Consider the following 23,668-nt stretch of genomic DNA (forward strand, 5'->3'; position numbering starts at 1 on the left):
TTTATCCACTTCACGACTGGTCCAGGATCCTTCCGTGACTTCTCGTAACCCCTCTCGGGAGAAGACTTGGGTGCAAAGGCTGCATGTGGTTATTGTTCTTCTCCTGAAAGAGTCTAGTCCTGAGGAGTCAAGAGACAGTGGGGCAGAGGCACTGCGCACGAATCGCCGATCTCGAACGGTCCGATAGCGACCTCAGCAACTCCTCACAGACCTCGTGGGATCGCGGCCTGGTCCGTTCGCAGATGGCGTTCTTCTATCAATTACGCAGTAATACGTCTACCCATTCATTGTTACATGACATGCCGACTTTTTCATCGGCACCATCTTCTGCGTCATCTCCTCTTGGAGGGGTTAGAAAGCTAGCACTAACCATGCAGGGCGACCCAGCTCGTGCCATGGATCGAGAAATAGACTTGCGCAGGGTGGACCACGGTCGAGGCGACGGTTAGCGTGTATGCAGTCATGCACGGTCAAACCCCAGTGGCCTATCAGACCCGGACTGTCGCTCTTTTTCATTCCTTGTACTTGTTCGTTCCCCGGAGGAGATGCGGGTATTTTTTTTTGATTACTGACATACTGTAGAGACTATGATTACAGTATTCATGGGCGTCTTCTGTGGTTGCGTCTGACTTGTCAATCGAATACAGCAATGAATTGACATAGGTCACCGTCACTCGAGCCGATTGGAAAGAGGACCGGACCTGAAGACTTCACAAAGATAAAGAAAAAACGGCGGGGGGGAAAGACCCAAGGAAGCAAGCCGACCCTGTTCTCTCCAATGGTTGTGCATTTGCATCGTAGACATGAAGTATCGGTTGCTACATCTGAAAGGAAGCATCCTTTGAAAGGCTGGGTGGATACATCTGCCTTCGCCTGCCTTCTTCGAGCTTGATCGCCTACTTTATCAGGTGACTGAACCGGCACCAAGCGCGAGTCTCGATGTCAGGAACTTGGATGAATAGACTCCCCAACGTGCTCGTGGAAGATCCCAGCCATCGCCGCTCGTCGCATTGCATTGCATGAGGCGAGGCTGTAATTTGCCTATTCGTTCCCCGGGGTCGCAGGCACTGCGGACGGTCGGTGACTTGGGGATGCTTTCCAGTCGCTCTCGGACTTGGAGTCTTTGACTCCGGGTGAGAGGGGAGACCTGCCGTTAGCCCTTGATCATCTGCGCCTGATCGGGTCACTCTCTCTTCCTCTCTCTCTCTCTCACACACACATGTACACCTATACCCTCTCCTTCTCTTTACCGGCAGAAATGCAGAGAGTCGCGGCACCTAATAGACTTCCGCTTGGCCTTTCCGGCTGTCCGCACGGCGCGCCTTTTTTTTTCTTGATGTTCCAGCCGAGCCGCTTCGAGCTTCTGGAGACTCACAATGCAAGAGTAGAAAAATAACTACAAGCTGTACACTACCGCCGGATCCGCCACCAGGCTCGGTCAAGCTTGACCGCACCATCAATGAGGTGCCCGAGAAAAGCAATGACTGGGGCAAACTTCCAGGGTAATAGAGCAATCTTGTGCGTGCAATGGATGCCCTGACTCCATGCACTACTGCTAGATCCCTGGTCCAGTGGACTTGAACAACCCTGGTGTGTGCATGGCGGTGCATTGCCGTTGAAAATTGTTCCACCAGAGATCCGTACCTGCACTCGAGTCTGACCACCTCGCTTGCCCACCGCACGATGGTCTATCGACTCATCGTGTGTCATCTATCCAGTATTGTGTATCTACAGCGCTATCCCAGTAGTCGACTCATCTCCCGAAAAGTCCATCCACCAAGCGTCGTGATGATCATTCCACTTGACCAATCTGTCACTCAATCCTGGCTTTCGTCCAAGACCCGGAAGACATGATGGTTCAAAAACGCTGGTTGGACTGCTGCTTTCTTTTCCTCACCCCCGCTATATGTGATTTCAAATTGGCCCATTGAGAATTGCCGTGACGCTGATTGCACACCAGAGAAGCAAAAGGCTCGATCGTCCCGTTACTAATTGCAATGATTACTGGACTCGGTGAGTGGGAACCCCCATCTCGATTTCAATCCTGACCGGTCTAAACTGCTTTCTACACCTTCTCCGACTAACCGTGCAGAGCCCGGTTGCAATACAGACGAAGTAACCCGGATCGAGATGGCCTTTTTTTTCTCCTGTAGTCGCATTCATGGTTGGGACTTGAACCAGCCGAGAAGAGGTTTCCCCCTCTTTTGCCCCCTTTATGTGCGTCGGCCCTGGTCCGATCTGCCCTTGTCCTTTTTGTCCCTTCCTTCCGAATGTGGAAGTCTTTTCTCTTTTTGATAGTATGAAGTCACACCAAGATCCGCAATCCATCGCCGCAGTAAATGTATCTGGAGTGGCAGAATTTTGTCTGTCGCCTCTCGTCTGACTGATCTCTATACCTCGGACACACGCGCTTATTCATACATACATGCGCAACCTCAAACACTCAGGGCCCTGATCGTGATCGAAAGAGCGGACTAATCATGCAGGCATGCGGGCTTGTTTCCGCCAAGGCATCCAGTGCTTTTTTTTTTCTTTCTCTTCCCGCTCCTCCTCTCCAGATCGGCCGCTATACTGCAACGTTGACCAGCATATCCCCGGTCAAGGCCTCGACGGTACCATGCATGATTATTGAACGTGAAGGGGCAAATCAGAGAATTTTTTTTTCTCCTAGTCACGGGTTTACTCTGCATTGCCCTGCCTCTTCCGCTGTGGAAATGATGAACATTGCTCTCTGCCTTCATCTCCCAAGGGAGGGGGCTCACATTCAGCTTCCAATGACGGCAATCGTCGCACTTGCCAAGTACTGTATATCTATGAGGCTGGCAAGTCGCTACCTTGGATAAGGATTTACTTGCAGTTGGACTTATTGTCAGTAAGACATTTATCCGTTGATGATGAATTTTTTCCCTTAAAATCCTTGGGTTATAGGATGCATGTCAAAATGTTTTTGCCCATCCGCGACCGATTTAATCAAATCTGCGTCTATTCCTCGTGGGTGTGGAGTTGACCGAGTCTGGATTTTGAACATTTGAGCAAATCGTAGTGTCCGACCTGATTTATACAGCCGCTCTTGCCTATGCGACTGTGCCTCGTACAGTCAGCAGCAGTGTACTGCCACTCTCGGTCTTGACGAGGGGCATATTCATACTTGATCTTCAAATCCCACTGGACATGTTCTACCCTTTTTGATTATTTTGCTTTTTCCATATGGTGCAAAGCCCTATTTGATTGGATACGATGGTGATGGTGGACTCGAAACAACAGGCCAATCTCTTAGAACCTGTATGGTTTCATCATGCCGTGGGGGGGGTGCGTGTGTGTGTGTGTGGAAAGAGGGCCATTTCCATGTCTAATTCCTGCACAGTACACTATACACTGGCCCAATCAAGCTCCTTCTTATCAGGTCTTTTTTTTCTTCTTTTTCCCCTCCCCAAATATAGTCCGTACAAGAAATGGAATTGCGACTGGGAAGATGCATGGCAAGGAAGAAAAGAAAAGAAAAGAAAAAAAAAGAGGCGGACGCACCGAACACGGCCGTGCATATTCATAATCCACCAACCAAGAACTGACTACCTAAGCGGAGATACTGTGGGTAAAGTTACCAATATTTCGTGATCTGTTCCCGCGGCGACTCGGGCCCAACCCGAATTCGAGACGGGCGATGAATATTTAGTCTCGTATCATTTCGGCTCCAAGCACCAATAAGCACGGTCTCAGTGAGAGTGTTATAGAGCACTGAGATGGTGGGATCATATACTCATATACATATGTAGGTATCATTGAACCGACTCGTGAGGCTGACTTGCATGTCATCAAATGTTGAGACCACCAAGTGATCGATTCTCAAGTGCAATGCAGAGCTTCTCTCGCTCCACAGGCCCTACAGAGACAATCAGATCTCGCATATCCTTGAGGATGGGTATCTTCGATATCAAGATTCAGAGTATGGATACATGTAGGCTGTGTTTCGCCTTAAATGAACATCCCAATGGTTGGCCGGTGTAGGTATGTAACATCGTATGTGAATCTTCAATTTGGCTGACCAGGGAAAACCCCGCCGTCACAGTACTGTACTGTCTGTATGTATTGTACTGTAATCACATGCTCCCTCCTCTGCAGTATGGTCCGTGCTGAACGCTGAGCTGCTGTATTGTAATTTATTCCGCTCCCGCATTCTGCCCGGCCCTCCGCCGTCATCCATCGCTTTGAGCTTCCTATCTTTCTTCCCCTCCACACTCCCCAACCCCCCTGCTTCCACTCTGTCGCGACAACGGCCTTTCTTGAGGAGATCGCCTCCATTTATATTGCCCCCTCAGTAGGGGTGGCTTCTTCAGCTTGATTCTCTATTGCTGTCACGGCATCAGTGATGAAAATGCATCGCAGCATCAACCACTCTGCCTCACGTTCGGCCGGTTGACGTCCTTGTCTATTGAAGGTTCCCGGCCCGTCGTGGACCGCAGTGGGTCACGAGGAAAAGTGGAGTGAACCACCATAAGGGCTGAACGGCGGAGCGTTGTGAACATTTGTGCATCCGTGCATGGCCATCTGGTATGGACGCTGTACCAGTGAAGACTGCGACTGCCCAGATTCGAGGCGCGGACAAGGAAAAACAGCTCCCGACCATATGATTGGTGTGGACGGCCCCTCCCCCTCCTTTGCCTGTTCTGCCGAGAGGCCTCTTCTGAGCGGTGATAGGACCATCCTCCTGGCTCTGGTTCGGCCCTTGTATGGAGGGCTGTGGTGTGTAAGGTCGGCCTCGATTCTATCCTCAATTGAATCGCGGCGAGGAGATTCGCTCCTCGTCAGAAGGATCCATGCTCCTCGTCGTATGTCGCTTCCCCCAGTGATCTCTCGTCACCGGTCACTGGTCGCTGGTCGCTGGTGATACTTGCTGGGAGGTGGGGGCGCTGGGGGGAGGAGAGTTGGGCTGCCTTCCTACGCATCCCGGGTCGAGGCAACCAATTGGGCACGCGGAACCGGCCGTTGCATTTCAATTCTTTTTTTCTCCCATTTCCTTTGGAAATCACCCCAATCTTTCTTGACTGACTGGACCACCATCAGGAGATCGACAACTCCTTCAGGCGAGGTACAATATCCCAATCCGGTAACTCTCGCTCGCTCGTGCTCCAAGGGCCCCTCTTGGGGCTCGGTCTGGAGGCGCACTATCGCGGTAGCGTGGCCACGGGCTCTCGAGGTATAGCGATCAGCCCGTCCAATCGACATGCCTCATCAACATCTCGGGAGCTGTGCGAGACCTGAGTCCCGTGCAAATGCAACCCTCCGGTCCCTACTCCAACATCCTTTGAATCCAGGCCTGCTTGGACGGGAGAGCAACGGGACCTGATGTATCCAGTAAGCGTACTGATCGGACCATGAGAGTGTTCATTGACAAAGCTATCGTTGACCTATTGTTGTTGCGCACCTTGGTCTTTTTCATTCACTCAAGGAGGGCACCGGGGCACTGTGCTCTCCGACAGGTCACATGAGACGGTTTCAACTGCGACGACGACGACAGCTGAAGAAGTCGATGAGGAGCGATTTTCTTGGGTTCTGGATTCGGGAAGGCGCCCGTTAGAAACCATCCACCTCCTCGCCCAGAACGGAAGCGATTACCATTGGTCGTCCTCGAGCGAGATGGGCAGAGCACCGCCGCAGCCACGATTATCATACAGGCACTAATTATTCTCGTTCTGCCCGGGTTTTTGCATGCCCCTCAGCGAATGGCAAGGGGGGGGGGGGGGGGGGGGGGGAAGAGAAGGCCCAAAACCCAGGAAAACCCACGGTAGAGGTCGTAGCAACACTGATTCGAGATCGTATCCCTAGTCATGAACCGCTCCACTTTGATCGCCTTGGCCTGCATGAATGTCATGTGGGCGTGAGCTTCGGCGGTCTGTCCCAGGATCCATCCGTTATCGTGACCTGTGACCAATGCTAAGAACATGCCCTCCAGGCCCAGTTGGACCCGCCCCTGCTCTCTTTGGAGAGAGTAGAGTCAGCGCGTCTTCTGGCTGCAACGGATGATCTGCCTCGCCTCCCTCTAGTGCAGGGTCAAACCAGCGGAGGAGCAACACCCCTCTTATCGACGATGGGCTCGTCATGGGTGAAAGGTCTGAGAGCCCCGGCGAGTTTGCCTCCTATTTCCCTACACCGCAGTCGCAATCTCATTCGATGTTTGAAACCTGGCCATGAACATTTGATTGATTGACTCGTTGATTGATCGACCAAGTGACTGTTTTCTGAGGGTGGGGAGCAAGCGGCGACTTTGCCATACGATCCCCGGAGCCCACGGACAACGCCGTCGGAGCAGAGATAGAGGTCCTCTCTTCGCCGGCCTGATCCATGCTCCCGAGGAGGATGATGTTGTATCGTTTGGGTCTGCTCGTTCCGCTAGTGCTGTAGATATCCAAGGATTAGTGTCTCTCTCGAGTGTGAGCCGTCCAGTGAGGTCGTTGATATCTGCACACGTTTTACCTTGCCTCGAACAAACTACAGTACATTCGTATTTTCTCTCTCAATTGCCACTTTTGTCTATTCTTTACCTGGCACGCCCCCACCTTCCCCAGGTGCGTGGTCATGAGTTGGAGGGGGGGCGGGTCACTCAAACCAGTTCTCACCAGCCACCATGGTCCATCAAGTAGATGGTACATCCTGCAGGAGATTCTTCGTTGTAGTCAACACTACTACGGCACGTAGAGTAACTGCTGAACAATCAGTATGAGAAATCTTGGGGCCTGGTACTATAGCCTGTACACGGGACAACACCACCAGAGAAGCTTACTGTATCTGAAAACCTAATGTGCAAGTACGAAACGCTTTCTCCCATCCCGGCTCTTGCGTTTGGTCGGCCTGAAGGAGTGAAAGTCTGCCGTCCCAATATCCACATTCGGGCGACAAGATCTTGATTGGGCCTGATAAATTGAGCATCCAAGGAGCTCTAGCGTGGAGCTCAACCTCGGAAGCTTCTGCCAGTTCTGTCGAGGCAACGGAGTCGGAGTACCCATGTCAAGCTTCACTTAGTATCGAGTTGTAGACAACGGCACTATCCGTCTAGGTACCTCCTCCAAGGGCACGAACAGAGTCCTGTACGACATCCTTCTAGTCCATCCATTCGCCCGCTCATGTACGATCGACTGGAGCTACACAGTTTCGTACGGTATAGTGTAGATCGATAGTTCTCAGCTATGCACAGTCTCCAACTTATGTACTGTAGGTATCTGCTCCATGCTAGACTGATGTGTCTATCCCCTGTCCACCATCAAAGACGGACGTCACCTTGAATTTCCTCGGTTCTCCCGACAGGCTTCCTCTCCACTGCCCGTGCGGACGGTGAACCATCTCAGTCAACTTCCGATCCTACAGTGGTAGCAACAGATCTTCCTGCTGTTCTCCCCGCCGAGGACTGCGGGTTGGTTCGTTCGAGGTATGGTAAGCATGTGTATTGGTAATACTGCATCCACGGTCCCCCGCCAAACCGGGTCCTGACGAGGTGCCACTCGCTGCAACTGCCTGGCCCCAACCACACAGAATGGGCTTCGTTCTGATGCATTTGGCCGTCGGCATAGGCTATTGATGAGTGACTTTTGCTTTTCTTGAATCTTTCTTTCTGCCCTGTCAAAGGGAAATAGAGATGAAGAATGACTAGAGTAGAATAACAGAAGAGACAAAAAGAACAACACGAGAAAGAAATCACTCCCCACAAGGATTGTATATGCCTGTCCGGGGGGCATCTTCTCCCGTGAAATCGATCTCTGCCTCGACGATGTTACCCGGGGAGGGGAAATATGATCTGATCTGATCTGATTTGTTAGGATTTTTTTTTCGTATTTGCATTTTCCCCCTGCCCAATATGGCTAATTGGTCTCTTTTTGTTCTTTCCTTTTTTCGGTGAGGGCTTTTTCTGATTTTGTTTTTTTCTTTTTCTGATTTGATTTTCGTCTCCCATCTCTTTTTGATTTTATCTTCCAGGATTAATATTCGGAGGAACCAATCACTATCATTATCGGCAGTCTCCCCCTGGGGACCTGAAGGTTCTCATGGATTTGATGGCATTTGGCCCGGTCCATTTGCGATATGTCCTTCTCCTGCCAGTCGCATTCCAGATTTTAACTCGTTCCTGTCAATCCACGCGAGGATGGATCGTCGTCCAGTGCTGGATCGTCTCTGGATGAGTTTGGTCGGTTCTTTTTAACTCCGTCCACAGCCAGGTCCGCATGTCGCGGGTATCATTTGAACCGACTCTCGCCTTGTTATTTCTCTCTCTCTCTCTCTCTTTCCATCGCTCTCCCCTATTTTCCCCTTTTGTGCCCACTACCCTGTCGGTGCATGCATCTCTAGTGATCGCGCCTCTTCTTATATCATCCCCGTCGGTCCTCTTTGCCGCCACCGAGGGCTCCATCACCGGAAATACATGAACCCAGGTATTTCCTGAGAAGAGAAAGAAAGAAAAAAAAAAAGGATCTGTGGACTGCTTCTTTTGAATATCGTCAAGAGAGAAGAGGCACCCCCACATTCATCTACGCTTCTCAGTCGACCTGTACTGGACAATTCAGACATTGGTACTCTTCCTCAGTCTCCGAACCTGTCTCAACCACTATCCCATACTGTTGGTGACAGCCTTTTCTTTTTCTGTGTCTGTGGGATTATTGAATGAAACATGTTTTGGTTCTCATTGTCTTATCTCTGAAACCCACCTCGCATTGTTTCCTTTTCGGACATCCTCGCCTTGGATTGTTTTGGCTGAGGAACGTGAACCTGAACCTGAACCAGGCTTGACTTCTTCACCTGACTCGTGGCCCCGGCTTAATTCTTGATCCACCCGCCGCTGGCCTCCTTCACCTTCAACCCACCGAACATGGATGACTCTACGACTGCCATGGAGACCGATCCGACGCCGGACAATGACTTTGCGCATTCTCCCTGGGTCGAACTGGGCTCGTTTGCCTCCCCACATAGTTCACCCCCATTGCCTGAATATACCGGCTTTGACTTTGGCGCCTCGAATCTGATGGCCGTGGACGCCACCTATGGAATGTCGATCCCCCCACCCTACGCTTCCATGCCTCTCCCCATGCCGTCCCACGCATGGCCTAGTATGCTCACGCATCACTCGGCATTTTCGGAGGTGGGACTGCCCCCGGCCTCTGTACCGACTTCGGTTTCACCCTCGGCACCAGTCCCTCCGATTCGAAAGACTTCAACGGGGGGTTCCACCCCGAGAAGAACTCTGACCGATGAAGATCGACGCCAGATGTGCTTGTATCACGAAGAGAACAAGCAGGCCAAGCAGACTGACATTGGAGGTAAGACCAAATCTTGTCCCCACACTTCCCCCTCCCCTGTTGCTTGAGATGAAAGAAAACAGAAAGAGAGAGAGAGAGAGAGAGAAGATCATTACTGACAGATACCCACCTGTGCAGCATTGTTTGGAGTCGAAAGAAGGTAAAGCGCACCATCATGATCGCAGCAATTCTGGGTCTCGCTCTTGCTTGCCCGAGTTCTAACATCCGTTAATAGTACTGTATCCAAGGTTCTACGTCAGAAAGAGAAATACCTGAACCCTGATGATGGGAATCGATCGCCCATCAAGCGAGCCAAGGGCCGAGTTCCCGATATCGAAAAGGCGCTGTCAAACTGGGCGAGAAACTATCAACGCCAAGGCTTTCCTCTTAGCGACGAGATGATCCGGGAGAAAGCGCGCTTTTTCGCCAGCACTTGCGGATGTCCCGAGAGCAAGGAGAAAGTATTGACCGCGAGCTGGCTGGAGAGGTTCAAGCAGAAAAACAGCCTCGTCGGCGCAAAATCCCGAAGAGGGTCCACGGACCGCAAGGGTGTCCGAAGCAGCTCCAACAGTCCGATTCGCATCAACACTGGCTCCGCCACCGACTCTACGATCCAAAGCCCCGGAGCTCGTTCACCCATCTCATCGCATGGATTCGGCTCGCCCCTCTCTCCAACCCACAGCAGCGACGGGCTGAAGCTCGAGGTGAATGATGAGTTGCCCGAATTGACGGGGGGTGTTCAGCGCTTGTATTCCAAGAATACCACCATGTTGGATACAACGTCCTGTTCGGTCATGACCAGTCCTACGTCGACTCTGGTGTCCGAAAGTCCTTTCACGCCCACCAACCAATATCGTCTGCCATCGGGTCCCATGGGCAATCGACCACGTAGTCAGACTTTACCCCTCGTCCCGATTGATCCCAGCCTGTTGGCCACCGATGAGTCCCAGTCCAAGTCTGAGCACCTCAAGGGACTGACCATCCTGGAATCGCCTTTGGAGCTGGATGATCATGAGTCCCACTCGGCAATTCGTGGAATCGATCCGTCCAAAATGATGAGGCGTAATCACAGTGACTCGGAGATCAAGACGGAATCCAAGCAGCGGTCGCAATCCTTCTCCAAGTCATCAAACAATGTCTCTCCGACAACCACCACCGCCGCTCCTGACTGTCCCACTCAGGTTGAGGCCCGACAAGCCCTTGAGCTGGTCATGAATTATTTCGAACATCAGCCCGCGGGACTCGCGGCGCAGGAATATGTCACTATTGGCAAGCTGATGGAACGTCTGGAGCTGGCCAACAGTCAACACAACACTATGCTCGGGGGGCTGACAAGGATTGATGAACACGGTGATGCGCCTCAGGTCACCAAGAAACGAAGCATCCAAAACATTGGATAATCACTTGCCGGGAAACATTTGTCCTGGCAGTTCCACTCTCTACTTGCTTGCTTGTTTGCTCCTTTGTGTGGCGGCTCACCCTTTTTTTTTTTGCTTGATACCATTCTATGATTCCCTTTTTTTTTCTTTTGATTCCCATCACTCTCACTGGCGTCCTTCCTTTTTCTTGATTACGACTTCTTCCTGATTGATGTTCTCTTGCTCATTTGATTCCCCCTTGCTATGCTATTTTCACGTCTATTCAATTTTTGCGCGCTTGGTTCCTCCCTTTTTTTGGGTTTTAGTTTTCACCTCATGCGTTTCTACACGAACCAAGTCTCTCTTGTTCTACTATATTGCGTCACTTTATATCCCTGGGGTTTAACTTTCAGTTTGGATCTTTTATGATCTACCATGTCCCAATTCCGGCCTGGTAGATTTTCAAGAGAAACGAACTGCAGTTCCATCATTTTCCCCTTATCATGCATGAGATACACAACCGGAGGGCAACCTCAACTATGCTTTGACTCGGGGTTTGGGTTTGCAGAATTTGATCCTTTTTTTGGTCCTTTGATCGCGTATATCATTATTTTCTTGCCCTTTTCGTGAGGTTCCGAAACCAAACCAACTCAGGGATCTAAGGCCGGAGCATATGAGTGGCCAATCCTCGCATCCTGAGCGACTGCACTATCATGAGCACTCATCCTCAACCAGCGAACAATCCACTCGAGAGGTGGCTAATATTCCATTTATCCTGACCCATTCCATCCACCTTTGGTCTCTCTGGTTATTGTGTGCACTATTTGTTCGAGCGTTTTGACAACTCCTTCCAATCCTATTCCTTGCTTACCACCCTTAATATTCAGCCACTTTCCGAGTCTTTCATTTACCTGCCCATCATCACCCAGGGCATTCTCTCTCACTGCACCGTCGGTGCGTGCTACCCACGTTGATCTCCAATACACGTTCCAAGACTTACTTCATCCACACCCTCCTTCCCTGTGTGTTTGGTCTCGCCTCTTTCTTCTTTTCCCTTGCTTTTTCTTTATCAGGGGAGGGGGATTCTTCTCTTGATTACTACACCATGTTCACCTAGCCTATCATTATTTTCAGTTTCATTTTGTCAGTATTGTCGGACCGAGCATATTTTAAAATTAGGAATCGCTCACGCAAAAGGAAGATTAAGTTATGAATATTCGAGTGCTCTTTCTTTTTTTTTTTCTTATCTATGAGTTCTATTCCCTTCTGCTCTGAAGTCTACCTAGAAAGCTTGTATTTGTTTTGAGAGAGAGAGAGAGAGAGAGAGAGAGAGAGAGAGCGCGCGCGAGCGGCGGGGGACATATACCTTGTGCCAATGAATGGATCACGTACATATGTAGCATATTTTAAAGAATACTTTTAGCTTTTGTGTGTGTGTGTGTGCATAAGTGCACTGGATGGATGGGAAGAGGTAAAATTCATATAAGGAGACGAGAAAGATGACTTGGCCTTCCACAGTCCTGCACGGAATCGTATATGAACAAACAAAAATACTTTATGAATGTCGTCAGCTTGGAAGGACTTGCAAATCTGCCGACTTCAATTTCTTCTGGTGTTGAAAATACCTAGGTAGGTAGATTGCCTTCTTCATATATCTCCGGATAAAAGATGGACAGGACTAGCCCTGGTTGTTAGATAAGGTCAATGTGTTCTTTCCGAGAAGACGAATGAATGATAAAGGTGGCGACTGAATTACCATGTGAGCCACACACCACAATTCACCCATCTCAATTGATCAGATTGATGATACTAGGTAATTCTTATTCATGCGTGCACGGAAACAGTTGAAAGAAAAAACAAGAAAAAGAAGAAAAAAACCATACACATTAATATCATTATCACGCTTCAGAAGTCCCAGGGACAAAAGTAACACCCCGATCTTCCATGATTTCGGCAACACTGCGCTCAGTAAGCTCGGGGAGAATTCTGGCCAGCACAGTCTCGACAATCGAATAGACCAAGTGCTTATTACAATACTCATCCGACATGAGATCCAAAAAGTCCTCCTCAATCGCATGCAGGAGATGCGCCTCCTCAGACTCCTCGTCAGGCGTAGCAGATGAACTCGAGTCACCCGCGTTGAAGGAGGAAAGGGACTCGGTGTTGCCTTCGCTGCTCTTGTTGCTGTAGGTACGATCGTCTTGAGGCGACAGCACCACGCCAAAGAGTTTTCGTGCGACACTGCGCGGGATCACGGCCAACAGAGAGGTTGCACACCTCCGCTTGATGGCAGCGATCTCCGCAGTCGAGGGGCCATCGTGATTCATCTGTTTGGGGGTATTTTCCGGAGAAGATTGCCCGGGTGAGTGAGCGTCCAGGGTGATTCCTGGGACTGGGGCAGGTGAGCGGTATGCTTCTACCGCCTTTCCCAGAGCAGAATCGCCATCTGGACGGATCTGACCGGTGCCCAGCTCATCGTTGCTTTTAATGCTGAGAGTGCTATCACTCAGGATCTTGCGACCGACTGGTCCGCCACCCTGACTGCGTTCCGCCGCGGAAGTGGGGATTCCAGCCGTAGCAACCGTGACGGGTGCCACCTGCCCACCGGACGCCAGCGCCTGTACCTGACTAGCTGGCTGGGAAGCTGAGAGCGAGGCTGCACCAGTACCACCAGTCACTGTCGGAGCGACCGAACGGGCCTTGGCTGGGACAAGGGCAGACCGCGTTGCAATCAAGAGGTTGGGCAACAAAGTGGGGGGCAAAAGGTACGTCTCAATCGTTTCCCGTAGAAATCTGTGAGGTCAGCCGTCATTGCCTTGAGAAGCGACAAGGAATAATATTATGGTGGCAAGAGAGGAGGGAGGGGTGGGGGAGAACAGCAATCCAGAAAAACAGTAGGGAAGAGCAGCCGTCGGTAGGATGCACCAGAGAAGGAAGAGGCGCAAGTTCTTGGTCCCTTTGACTCCTCCAGCTCCCTGTCATGAGAGGAATGTGAAATCAGAAGACGTGGCGAAAGCGCACTCTGGAGACAGAGATACCTTCAGATTGGCCTTCATGGTGCTGATCCTCATATTGAGGTTGCAAGACCAAGAACAGGGGAGTCCGAGATAGCGCTGGGTAGATCTATGCAGACCACAATGGACCATGACAAGGGTTCTGTCAGGGGGGGGAGCTTGGGCCTCACTTCTCTGGCCTACCAGAGACTATGAATATCAGGGCGACAGACCAGTCACCAGTAAAATGAGAAGAGACCAGAAAGTCAAAATAAGAAAAGGGCGACGACACGGGCTTGGCTCCTCGTCATTCTGGTCGTTCGAGTCCAAACGTGCCTCTCTGACTCTTGGTCCGCCGCGTCCTCCCCTCCTTCACCTGCCCCTGTTCCCGGAGGTAACATCTCAGCAGCGTACCTGACGTACAACAAGCAGGACTCATGCGCCATGTTCAGCCATATTGTAAATTTGAGGCCTTGCCGTCAGGAATTTCGCTGATTGGATGGGCCGGGAATAAATCGGGTGCGCTAGTCGGTGGCAGAAGAGCAGGCCTGCATCTTTTGCTGTTCGTGTTTGTGCACGCCCGCGTGCTCGCCAAATTTCGATCCCTCCATCCGATAATGGCGCTCGATGAAAGAGGAATGAGCAGGCAGTTCCCAGCGCTCCTAGTGATTCGCTCGTGCGACCCCCTGGTCGGCTGCAGTAGAGTTCAGGGCGTTCTGATTGCTCTGGCAGCTCCGAAACTCAGTTCTCGAGCCTTGCAACTTGGCCTCTTTGGGCTTGACTGGTTCTTTGATCCATTTGCTCTCGGTTTCCACAGATCTGGGACCTTGCTGAATGGATATCATGCCGGCTGTGGGAAGAGCTAGCGAGTGACCCCAGCCTCGTAGAGTTGATGGATCCGCGCACAAGAGATAGCGGCACGGAAAGGGCCGGGCCCGGACACTGTCCTAGCCAAAAAGGCCGGCGCAGAATGAGAGTGTGGATTGCATCTGGGGCGGAAGGGGAAAAGAAATCACTCCCAAGAGAAACGAGTCTCTTTGATTCCCTGCTTTATCCCTTGTGCACAGCAGGTATCCCTGACGGGCTCCGTCGGTCGCTCGGACCACAAGATGTACAGCCAATCCCGAGGTACAGACGGCCCGCGAATACCGGATGCGATATATTACCGTACTGTGGATTTGTAAACCACGTATGGTAATGATCGTACTGTATCCTGGGTAATGACCGGGGGGGGGGCGATGGAACCCCCCACGCTCAGACCGTCCGAAGCCGTTACAAGCGGGATCAAGTGATCGTTGCAGCATGCGGGCCCGAGTTGAGGCGACCCATCGTCCCACCGTGACTTACACAGGAGCCACTTGGGCTCTCACTCTTGGCGATCCGTAGATCCCACTGTTACTCCGCTGCAAAATGTTCGCGCAGCAGGAGGGAGAGGCCTGAGCTCCGTGGCCTTCTCAGAAGAGGCGGGGATGGTGCACACTTGGACACACTTTGGATATGGAACGAAGAGAAAAGGAGGATACCCCCAGTGAAAAAAACAGTGGAAGGGTGCAATAATCAAGAGCAAACTCACCTGTCAAGTGTTCCGTCCGCTTGTCCAAGCTTCCCTGGGCCAGCCAGAATCATATGTTGGGCAAGCGCCAGTGTTCCTGAGAGCCAGGGCAGCCGGTGCGAGATACCAAGCAGTTGCGAAATCATCGAGTACAGTCGATAGTTCAGGACCGGAATTTTAGTCGTAGCGCCTTCAAATGGCGAAGCTTTCGGATTCGGGGGCATGAGAGTATCTGACGTGGCAGTGGGACCTGAGACACTGCAACCACGAGAAACTGCCTTTTTGGAGCCCGATGCGACACGAAACAGACCAGTCACCAGGAAACGAAGGCCGAGGTACCCAAGGTAAAGGTTTTGAAGAATGGCCCATAACCAGACGGTTGCATGCGACTGACGACTGTTATCGGTGATAGATGAAGGATCGTCATCCTGTAATAGACCAAATCTATCAAGCTGGCTGGCGGCAGCGTCAGTGGGAGCATTGGCACCGTTGCTTGCACCTCGACGCTGTCCTGCCTCGGCGGCTTTGCCGATCGTTTCCCACAGGAACCAGCTTTGGCAGACTCGACCGGCAACTTGTTTTCCTAAGATCAGATCTGAAATGATGTCGCCCACGAGGTGCCTCAGACTGCTATTACCCAAATCTTCGGTTGGCAGCAGAACGGCGAGGGTCCCGCTGGCCAGAAGTCTCCGATACATGGCCTCATTTTCCGTCTGTGCAGTGATCGTTTCAGGATCTGCTGGATCTGGAATCGGTACTAGCCCTGGATGTGGATTCAACTCATGGTAGAGCGCTCGACGTGACGTGGGCAATCCAGATAAACTTGACCGCTCTTTGGAAAGACGATATGCTATATACAGTCGGTTTCAGATTAGCGACCTCTTCCTTGATTTTGGGGCTTTCAAGTCTTACAGCTGATGTGTGTTTCCACCAAGGCAGGGATTTCATCCAAGATCAGCTGTGTGATATCAATCCGTCGGATACGTTGTTCCAGAGCTCTGGTGCAGTGGGCAACAACTTGGAGGACTTCGTTAACGAGAGCTTGATCGGGAGTGATCTTCGAGTACCACGAATAGACAAAGTCTTTCATTATCACTGCAAGGATGGCGTAGAGTTGATGGTCCACGTCATTGGAGCTCGTGAGGGGAGGGAGGAGCTCCTCTGCTGGTTGCGGAGAGGACGCGCCATGCCCGCTACTGGTTTGGGGGTAAAGGACTCGTCGGATCAAATCAAGGGTAGCCTTTTCGCTTGCAGAATCATATGTTTCCTCCCGTGAGGACGCTCTTTGAACTCGCAACCGCGACGAGGGTCGTATCAAAGGCGGCTGCCCTGGGGAGAGCAGCGTGCCCGGCTGAGTGCTCGAGGTTGTTGGTCCGGTCTTGAGTTGGGAGACCGGCTGCAGACCGGGCCGCAAGGGATCTTTCATGGCATCTCGGGAAGGGCTCAACCCTCGCAGATCTGACGGCCCTCGTATTCTAATGATGCGTGAGCTTCTTTTCCCTTGACAAGAAGCGAACCGCGGTTGTGACGCGCTGCATTGACTGCGGAGATGGCGATCCAAAAGTTTCCATGTTAGGCATGTAGGGCTTAGGGCTGTCTGATAAGACTCTTATCGCGATGCGGGGATGATGGAGACATGGTTCGCCCGCCCCTGGGCTGCCATCACCGCAAAACGCTTGTAGTTGTCTCAATTTGATACTGACGCAAGATGATGTCCAAAGCGAATGATTTATTCAAAATACCACTTTGGTTAGATTGCGATCCAGGGAAGTCCCGGCTATTCTGATCTATAAAATAATGTCTGTCTTCTAATATTCGTCCCCGTGCAGGTCATGATGTTTGTTGATCCAATCCAAGTCATTCGAGAAAACGAAGAAAGTCCATTTCGTTAAGTCTGATGTCTAGGATGCTTTTGCAATTCTGTTGGCTGCGCATCACCCGTCCCTCAATCTGCTAGGAATCACCACCATACACGGCAATGCGTCCCTCGAAAACACAACTTACAATGCACGGAGTATTCTGGAGGCTATTGGGCGACCCGAAATTCCAGTCTACCCGGGAAGCCCAAAGCCATTTTCGCGACCTGCTTTACATGCTCCCGATATTCATGGTGAGACTCGATTCTTTTTGTGCCTTTGAATGTGTTTTCGCATCAAGATGCTCAACAGCTACCTGATCTAGGCGAATCTGGCTTGGACGGCACAGATCTGCTACCAAAGCCCTCGGTTGCCGCGATCACTGATGAAAACCCAATTCTGGCCATGAGAAATGCGCTCTTAGCGCAACCCAAAGGAACCCCTTGGGTAGTTGCGACTGGAACTTTGACCAACGTCGCACTGTTATTCGCAACCTTCCCTGAGCTGGTGGACCACATTCAAGGTCTGAGCATTATGGGGGGTGCTATTGGCGGTGGCTTCACGGATGCACCCATGAGCAAACTACCTGGAGAGCACTCTCGCATTGGAAATGTTACTCCATGGGCTGAATTCAACATCTATGTGAGTAGCATCTCATTGCATTGTGGATGATCGTTCAGCGTGAGGGCTATGACTGACTCTGGACTCGTTTGTGTCCTGACCTCAGTGTGACCCCGAGTCGTCCGAGTCTATCTTCAGTAACCCAGCTCTGGCAGCGAAAACTACAATGGCAGCTTTGGATTTGACCCACCAAGTTCTTGCGTCTGAAAACGTGCAAACAAGAATTCTACACGGTGGAAGAGACACTTCCAGACCTCCCACCGTGATTCGCCAGATTCTTCATGCTCTTCTCACCTTCTTTGCAGCAACATATGAGCAAGTCTTTGGGCTCGCCACTGGACCTCCGCTGCATGATCCATTGGCCGTTGCGGTGATTCTATCATCTTTGAATCCAAACTATGCGACAAGATACCCTCTTCGGGCACTGAATTTCGACGACAGAGGTGGCGAGCGATTCGCTGTCAAGATCGTCACAGACGGGCAGCATGGCAAGGACATCTCCGTTACAGGGCAACTGGGTCGCTCAATTGCAACTCCAGTCCCAGGCCCGGGTGTCGCCATCCCCAGAGGTGTTGATTTGGACGCATTTTGGAATGTGATCCTCGACTGCCTTCAATTGGCCGACGATTGCAATTCGAGCCGTCAGATTTGATGTACAGGCACACAGGTTGTTTGTCATATTATTGCATCTCTGTATGGGAAGTCTATTAGATATACTGTGAAATGGCTAGAATCCTCCATATAGCAATGTGACATCCACCACGAACATAGAATTGTGGATTTTGAGACCGAGTGATCAATGAATGAGAACATTGGATTGACATTGAGCCACGTTTCTGGTTTTCGAATCATCACGGGGAGCGAATCCCGACTAGAAAAGTCCTGTGAGAGAAGCATGGATTCTTATGGCGTTCTGCGCCCATCCCGCTCTCTCGATCATTGAAAGCGTTTGAGGTGTAGCCTCAAGGCCATGTAGAGTATCGAATCTCCGTCTTCTGAACAGCCTCTGTCTTATTCGTCGAAAAATGGAGCTCGGGACGCGACTTCTGACTCCAGGCTAGACTCGATAATCCGAAGAGGAATGTTGTTCATATCAGAGAGGTTTCGGTTTCAGAGAGGTGTGTAAGTCTTACGCACGTGGCTGTGATGTGGAACTCGCCAATCATCATCATCACTAGCCGGAGTAGCTGGGCAGAGTGGGCGATGATTCGGCAGGATGAGTCTCACGTGAGATGATAAGGCTGTCAACCCACTGGGATTGGATTGAAGTGACAAGGGTCCTGAAGAGACACTATTCTCGATTGAGATGGTCTTGGCACCGGGTGCCGTGGAATATGATTCGTGCAGCCAGACGTCTCTCAATGTATGATAATCCAGGGTTGGAGAGGTTCACATTACTGAGGTCTGACTGTGCTTACTTCTTGTGAGGGACAAATCCTATGCAAGCAAAGGGTTCAAAAAAGAACGAACAGGACAAAAAAGAGATTGTAATGCTCCCTCGAACCGGAATCGAGCCGGTGACCTTTCGGTTATATGATAGTCCATTACAGCCGAACGTGATATCCAACTACACCATCGAGGGTTGAGATTACATGAGGATGTAGTTGCTCTTGACTTATATCCACCAGTTTTGAATGAAAAATTACGTTCTAACAAGCGTTCCAGTCACTAATATTATTGCCAAATGGTGATAAATTGATGAGACAGTAGTAGAGAGATTACCAGATGTGAGATAGAGTATGATATCCAAATAATGTGGATACATTGCTACATTGAACACACCGGGGACTTGACCATCTTGTACGAGCTGCCATGTTTCGTTTTCCCTACTGGTGAGCTTTTAAGTACAAAGCTGCCTCAATCAGTCTCCAACTGCATCGAAGTCAGTTTGGCTTGTAGAATAAACAGCCTGCTGTCCTTATTCGAGTTGCGTGACTGTGCTAACCACCTCGTCAATGTTCTGCCTGCGGACCCATTTTTCTGGCATGAGATTCTGAGGGGCCTACACGGCATGCACGGGTTATTTTTGGGCAGCTTGGGTGGGCCTTGCAGAATTTTTTACTAGCGAGCGTCGAGATGGTGGATATTCGAAATAAAAAAGCGCATATGAAGAAGAACATTAAAAATGAACAAAAAAAAACGAAAAAGAAATTGTAATGCTCCCTCGAACCGGAATCGAGCCGGTGACCTTTCGGTTATATGATTATCCATTACAGCCGAACGTGATATCCAACTACACCATCGAGGGTTTGATTACGGATGCTTGGCACTCCTCTACGTACTCAATCCCAAATGCACGGGCTCGCACCACCCACCGAAAATCCACTCAACATTTATCTTCGAAATGATAGCCAGTGTCCCGAATCTCGTCTTTGGCACAAAGGCACAGGCTTTCGAATTTTTTTGACTAATGGCTCAGGCTCTTGATCGCTCAATACTAGAATCTTGACTTCTCGGTAATTACGGGAGTCAGAGGTCTATGGCTGCCTTTTGAGAAAAGCATATCTCATCTAAGTGTCATAACTACTGAAAGTTGGCCCTCTTCTTCTCCGGGGAGAGAAGTATAGTCTGCTTCCGCCGTGTTCCGTTGGGAGCTCCCCGTCATATTTACCTACAAATCATGCATAGCTCTCGGTAGAATATGATGGATTGTTTGTTTTCTTTGACTGGCGAAATTCTGACTGTTGCCTTCACTGGAGTTCAGCGCTTCCGACGAGCTAATGCTTGGAATTGTGAGGAAGTGTTTGTCTCTGATATGTCTGTGGTCTCGTTGTATTTAATTGTGAACCACTAGGCACTGCCCATCTCTGGGCGCCCGGGACACAAACGATGGTCCGAAATGGCCAAGTAACCATGCTCCGGACCACGATGTAGATGCAAGAGGTACCAAGATCAATCCCTTGGAACGCCTGGGTAATCTACAGCACTATGCTGGAGCCGATGGGCCACAGCGGTGGCACATATAGATCAGTGCATAACCTTAAACGCACGAACCAGAATAGAATCCTTAGGTTTTTACCGCCCTTGGCAGGTTCTGTGAGACTGAGACCAGCGAGGTTTTCAAGATCACTCTTGATATTGCCCAAGCTAGATGGCTAGGTGCAGTCTGAGAACCTCATAATCCGGATCGTCGGGGTCTCTCTTTAAATCACGGAGTCCGGCTGTGGTTGGCAAAGGCTGATGCCCGCAGACATGCCGGAGATTCAGTGGATTCGCAGCCCCCCCCGGCCGGAGCCTTGCTGGACGTCATCCGCGCCCTCCTTGACTGCTGCGCATCTAATCTTCACTTCTCCACATCTGCACCCAAGACAAAGCCAATATCATCCTCGATCATTTCTGTAGACATCGCGCGATCAACCACAGGCCTTATCTTCATCAAACTTGCAGAACCACCACGCTTCCTTACAAATACACGCACCACCTATCCACCAGGACACCGCTGCGCTACCAATATTTCCTCAGACAACCTCCATACCCAGCAAGTGCCCGATATCTGCCTGCGGGTACTTCCTCTACGGCGAACTTTGACCCCCCAGTCCACCCGCGAGGAGATGCCGCCTCCCAACTCGGCATCAGTACGTTCGCCAACTCCATATCCCGAAATCAGTCAGTTCGTCACGTTTATTGGTGAATATCTGTTAGTTAACTTCCTCTGCGACGTACTAGCACGGCACGCCGGCCTTGACTCCTACACCCTCCGCACCTGCGCCCGAGACGGAGCCCTTTTCGCAACCAACGTCGACACCCGAAACAACCGCTGTCTCCGCAGGTCTGGACAGTGATAACGCACACGACGAGAATGTCAACTTCCTCCGCAATCAATCCCTCCTGTCAAACCCACTGCCAACGTCCCTGAGTCGTCCTCGTCGCCGTCGCTACCAAGTGTCGCAACCACAGCAGATGGCCGACCGACCGACCGAGGACCGAATGGACCTGGATGATCCCAGCAACCTCCACTTGTCCGTCGAGATCAACCGTCCCATCCCGATCGTTCGTCCGCAACGAGAGGAACGTAGAGCCATGCCCGATTACGAAAGCCGCCGGGCCAACTCCCGCTCCCTCTATGGGTGGGCGCCCGGGTCAGACGACGACGACGAGGAACACCACCTCGAGGAAGCGGAAGATGAACAAGTGCGACCCTTCCTCCACGCTGTTTCAGATCGCAGTGGGCCGACTAGCCAAGCGGACATGAATGAGCCTGAGAATCGCACACCGGCCGCCAATAGCCTCGTCCCTGACGATGCACGAGCCTGGCTGACGGCGCCGATTCCGATGGAGCTGTTGCAGTCAGCCCGTCGACAACCGAGGCTAGCGAGGATAAGAACACTGGAGGGATTTCTTCTGGATCGCTATGGAACGCGCCCCAGCGACGAATTCGCAGATCCCGAGCGAGCCGGGAACTCGACGTCAACACGGGTTTATCGTTACCGTCCTCCAAGTCGGGGGGATTTCCACCGGGGGTTGACCAACAGCGACTTGCGTGCCAGAGTGGCTGCCCATCGGCGATTGCATCCTAACCACGCGGGAGATTCACTGCTCAAAGACACAATCAAATATCTCGATCGATTACGGTACTCCAATTCATTTGAGGAAAGCATCAGCTCCGCCGCCGCGACGGGTTTTATTTCACTGGAGAATTTCTCATTGAAAGACAATGACCTCATCCTTGATGTCAACACGATTCGACCACCTGAACAATGCTCGTGGCTGCGAGAGGGAATGGTTTTCGCAGGCTGTCAAAAAGCGGCCAACGCGGGATGTCCCGCGGTGGCCCAGCGCGCTCAAAGCCCCCGTACATCGGGCGAACCCGTGATCGTCAACGGCAGTGAGGGTACTCGTATCAGGGTACACACAGCCAGCGGACGTCGGTATCTTGCAAATGCAGCGCGCGATGAGAACTGGCCAGTCAAGGTGACCATCCATAGCATCAACCGCGCGGATATGACTCTGTCGGGAACCATGGAAGCGTACAATATCCCCGATAAGTCGTCGCCAACACGCGACGCCCATATTGTCACCTTCCTAGAAGGCGAGATTATCGACTTTAACCATCACACACTCGAAACCAAAAATTTCAAGGCGGATGCAGACATCGACAGTACATACTGGCGAGAACTACAGCCGTTCAAAGATCTAACCGATGCTGAGATATCCAAGAATCTTGTGAGCAAAAAATGGATCACGGAACATTTGCTGCGAGGGTGGATACTCATGCGCTGGAAGGGTATGTAAGGTCTTGTCACGGGTTACCGATCTTTGGCTTCTCAGAGCATAGCTAATATGTCCTCAGAGCGATGTTTTATCACTCCAACAGATGCTCGGCAGGGTCTCACAATCTCCGGATTTTACTACATATCTCTTCGCCGCGAAGACGGTCATGTCGAAGGGCTGTACTATGATCCCGGCAGCTCGCCTTACCAACAACTCTCCCTGAAGCCAGAGATGAGAAAGATGGAATGTCCATCGTACTCTTTCCGATAACTCAGGAAACAATCGTGTACAAAAAGTAAGACCACTCGGAAACCGACCTCATTGACAGTATGAATTGATACCAGACTCTTCCATGTGTGGGAAATTGTTCTGTTACATTCGGCTCAAGGCTTCTCGTTTCGTCGCACAAAATCATCCTTTAATTTCCCGCATAGCTGGCTGGAGTTGTCTCATCAATCTGTTCAATTACTGCGTCTGAGCCTACCGAGTTCGCATTTCAGGGGAAAGCGTCTTTGTTAGTCAAGTGTGCCATAAGCACGAAAATTCATACCTCACACTGAAGCGAAGAGAGTGTTTCTGTCTAGAGCAGTTTCATTCGATGTATTCCCTCGGGGTCATTAGCTAGGCCCAGACCGGGCGGAGAGTCCATTTTGCATATACGCTAATTGCCGAAGAGATTAAATTCCTAGGCAATCACTTCCGTCTTTTGGAAGGGTCTTCCAGCGTCAGGCTTTGACTGGTTTATCTAACGGTCTTATATAACCTGCTACGTTCTAGCACAGAGGACTGTCGAAGACGA

The 23,668-nt window shown here is 51.0% G+C and overlaps 5 protein-coding genes and 2 non-coding genes across 7 annotated transcripts; 3 read left to right on the top strand and 4 right to left on the bottom strand.

The window, feature by feature from the left end:
• Positions 1 to 4,343: 4,343 nt before the first annotated feature.
• POX_e06802 (uncharacterized protein) lies at positions 4,344 to 4,523 on the bottom strand (the record flags this gene model as incomplete). Its single annotated transcript, XM_050115618.1, has 2 exons — positions 4,344 to 4,349; positions 4,404 to 4,523. The coding sequence occupies 2 exons, from the start codon at positions 4,521 to 4,523 to the stop codon at positions 4,344 to 4,346; spliced, it is 126 nt and encodes a 41-aa protein (XP_049968078.1).
• Positions 4,524 to 8,851: 4,328 nt separating this feature from the next.
• On the top strand, positions 8,852 to 10,678 carry POX_e06803 (uncharacterized protein; the record flags this gene model as incomplete). The annotated part of the gene is made up of 3 exons (XM_050115619.1): positions 8,852 to 9,299; positions 9,417 to 9,438; positions 9,514 to 10,678. The coding sequence occupies 3 exons, from the start codon at positions 8,852 to 8,854 to the stop codon at positions 10,676 to 10,678; spliced, it is 1,635 nt and encodes a 544-aa protein (XP_049968079.1).
• Positions 10,679 to 12,534: 1,856 nt separating this feature from the next.
• POX_e06804 (uncharacterized protein) lies at positions 12,535 to 16,607 on the bottom strand (the record flags this gene model as incomplete). The annotated part of the gene is made up of 3 exons (XM_050115620.1): positions 12,535 to 13,429; positions 15,203 to 16,031; positions 16,094 to 16,607. The coding sequence occupies 3 exons, from the start codon at positions 16,605 to 16,607 to the stop codon at positions 12,535 to 12,537; spliced, it is 2,238 nt and encodes a 745-aa protein (XP_049968080.1).
• A 552-nt stretch (positions 16,608 to 17,159) lies between these two features.
• POX_e06805 (uncharacterized protein) lies at positions 17,160 to 18,310 on the top strand (the record flags this gene model as incomplete). The annotated part of the gene is made up of 3 exons (XM_050115621.1): positions 17,160 to 17,291; positions 17,350 to 17,679; positions 17,765 to 18,310. 3 exons carry the CDS (start codon positions 17,160 to 17,162, stop codon positions 18,308 to 18,310), a joined length of 1,008 nt encoding a protein of 335 aa, XP_049968081.1.
• Positions 18,311 to 19,152: 842 nt separating this feature from the next.
• Positions 19,153 to 19,240, bottom strand: POX_tR132. Its single transcript has one exon. It is a non-coding gene; the product is annotated as a tRNA-Tyr (tRNA).
• Positions 19,241 to 19,818: 578 nt separating this feature from the next.
• Positions 19,819 to 19,906, bottom strand: POX_tR131. The gene has a single exon. It is a non-coding gene; the product is annotated as a tRNA-Tyr (tRNA).
• A 1,303-nt stretch (positions 19,907 to 21,209) lies between these two features.
• Positions 21,210 to 23,139, top strand: POX_e06806 (uncharacterized protein; the record flags this gene model as incomplete). The annotated part of the gene is made up of 3 exons (XM_050115622.1): positions 21,210 to 21,233; positions 21,325 to 22,882; positions 22,949 to 23,139. 3 exons carry the CDS (start codon positions 21,210 to 21,212, stop codon positions 23,137 to 23,139), a joined length of 1,773 nt encoding a protein of 590 aa, XP_049968082.1.
• Between the last annotated feature and the right edge of the window lie 529 nt (positions 23,140 to 23,668).

Source organism: Penicillium oxalicum, chromosome V, assembly GCF_001723175.1.
Source record: "Penicillium oxalicum strain HP7-1 chromosome V, whole genome shotgun sequence".
Taxonomy (NCBI): domain Eukaryota; kingdom Fungi; phylum Ascomycota; class Eurotiomycetes; order Eurotiales; family Aspergillaceae; genus Penicillium; species Penicillium oxalicum.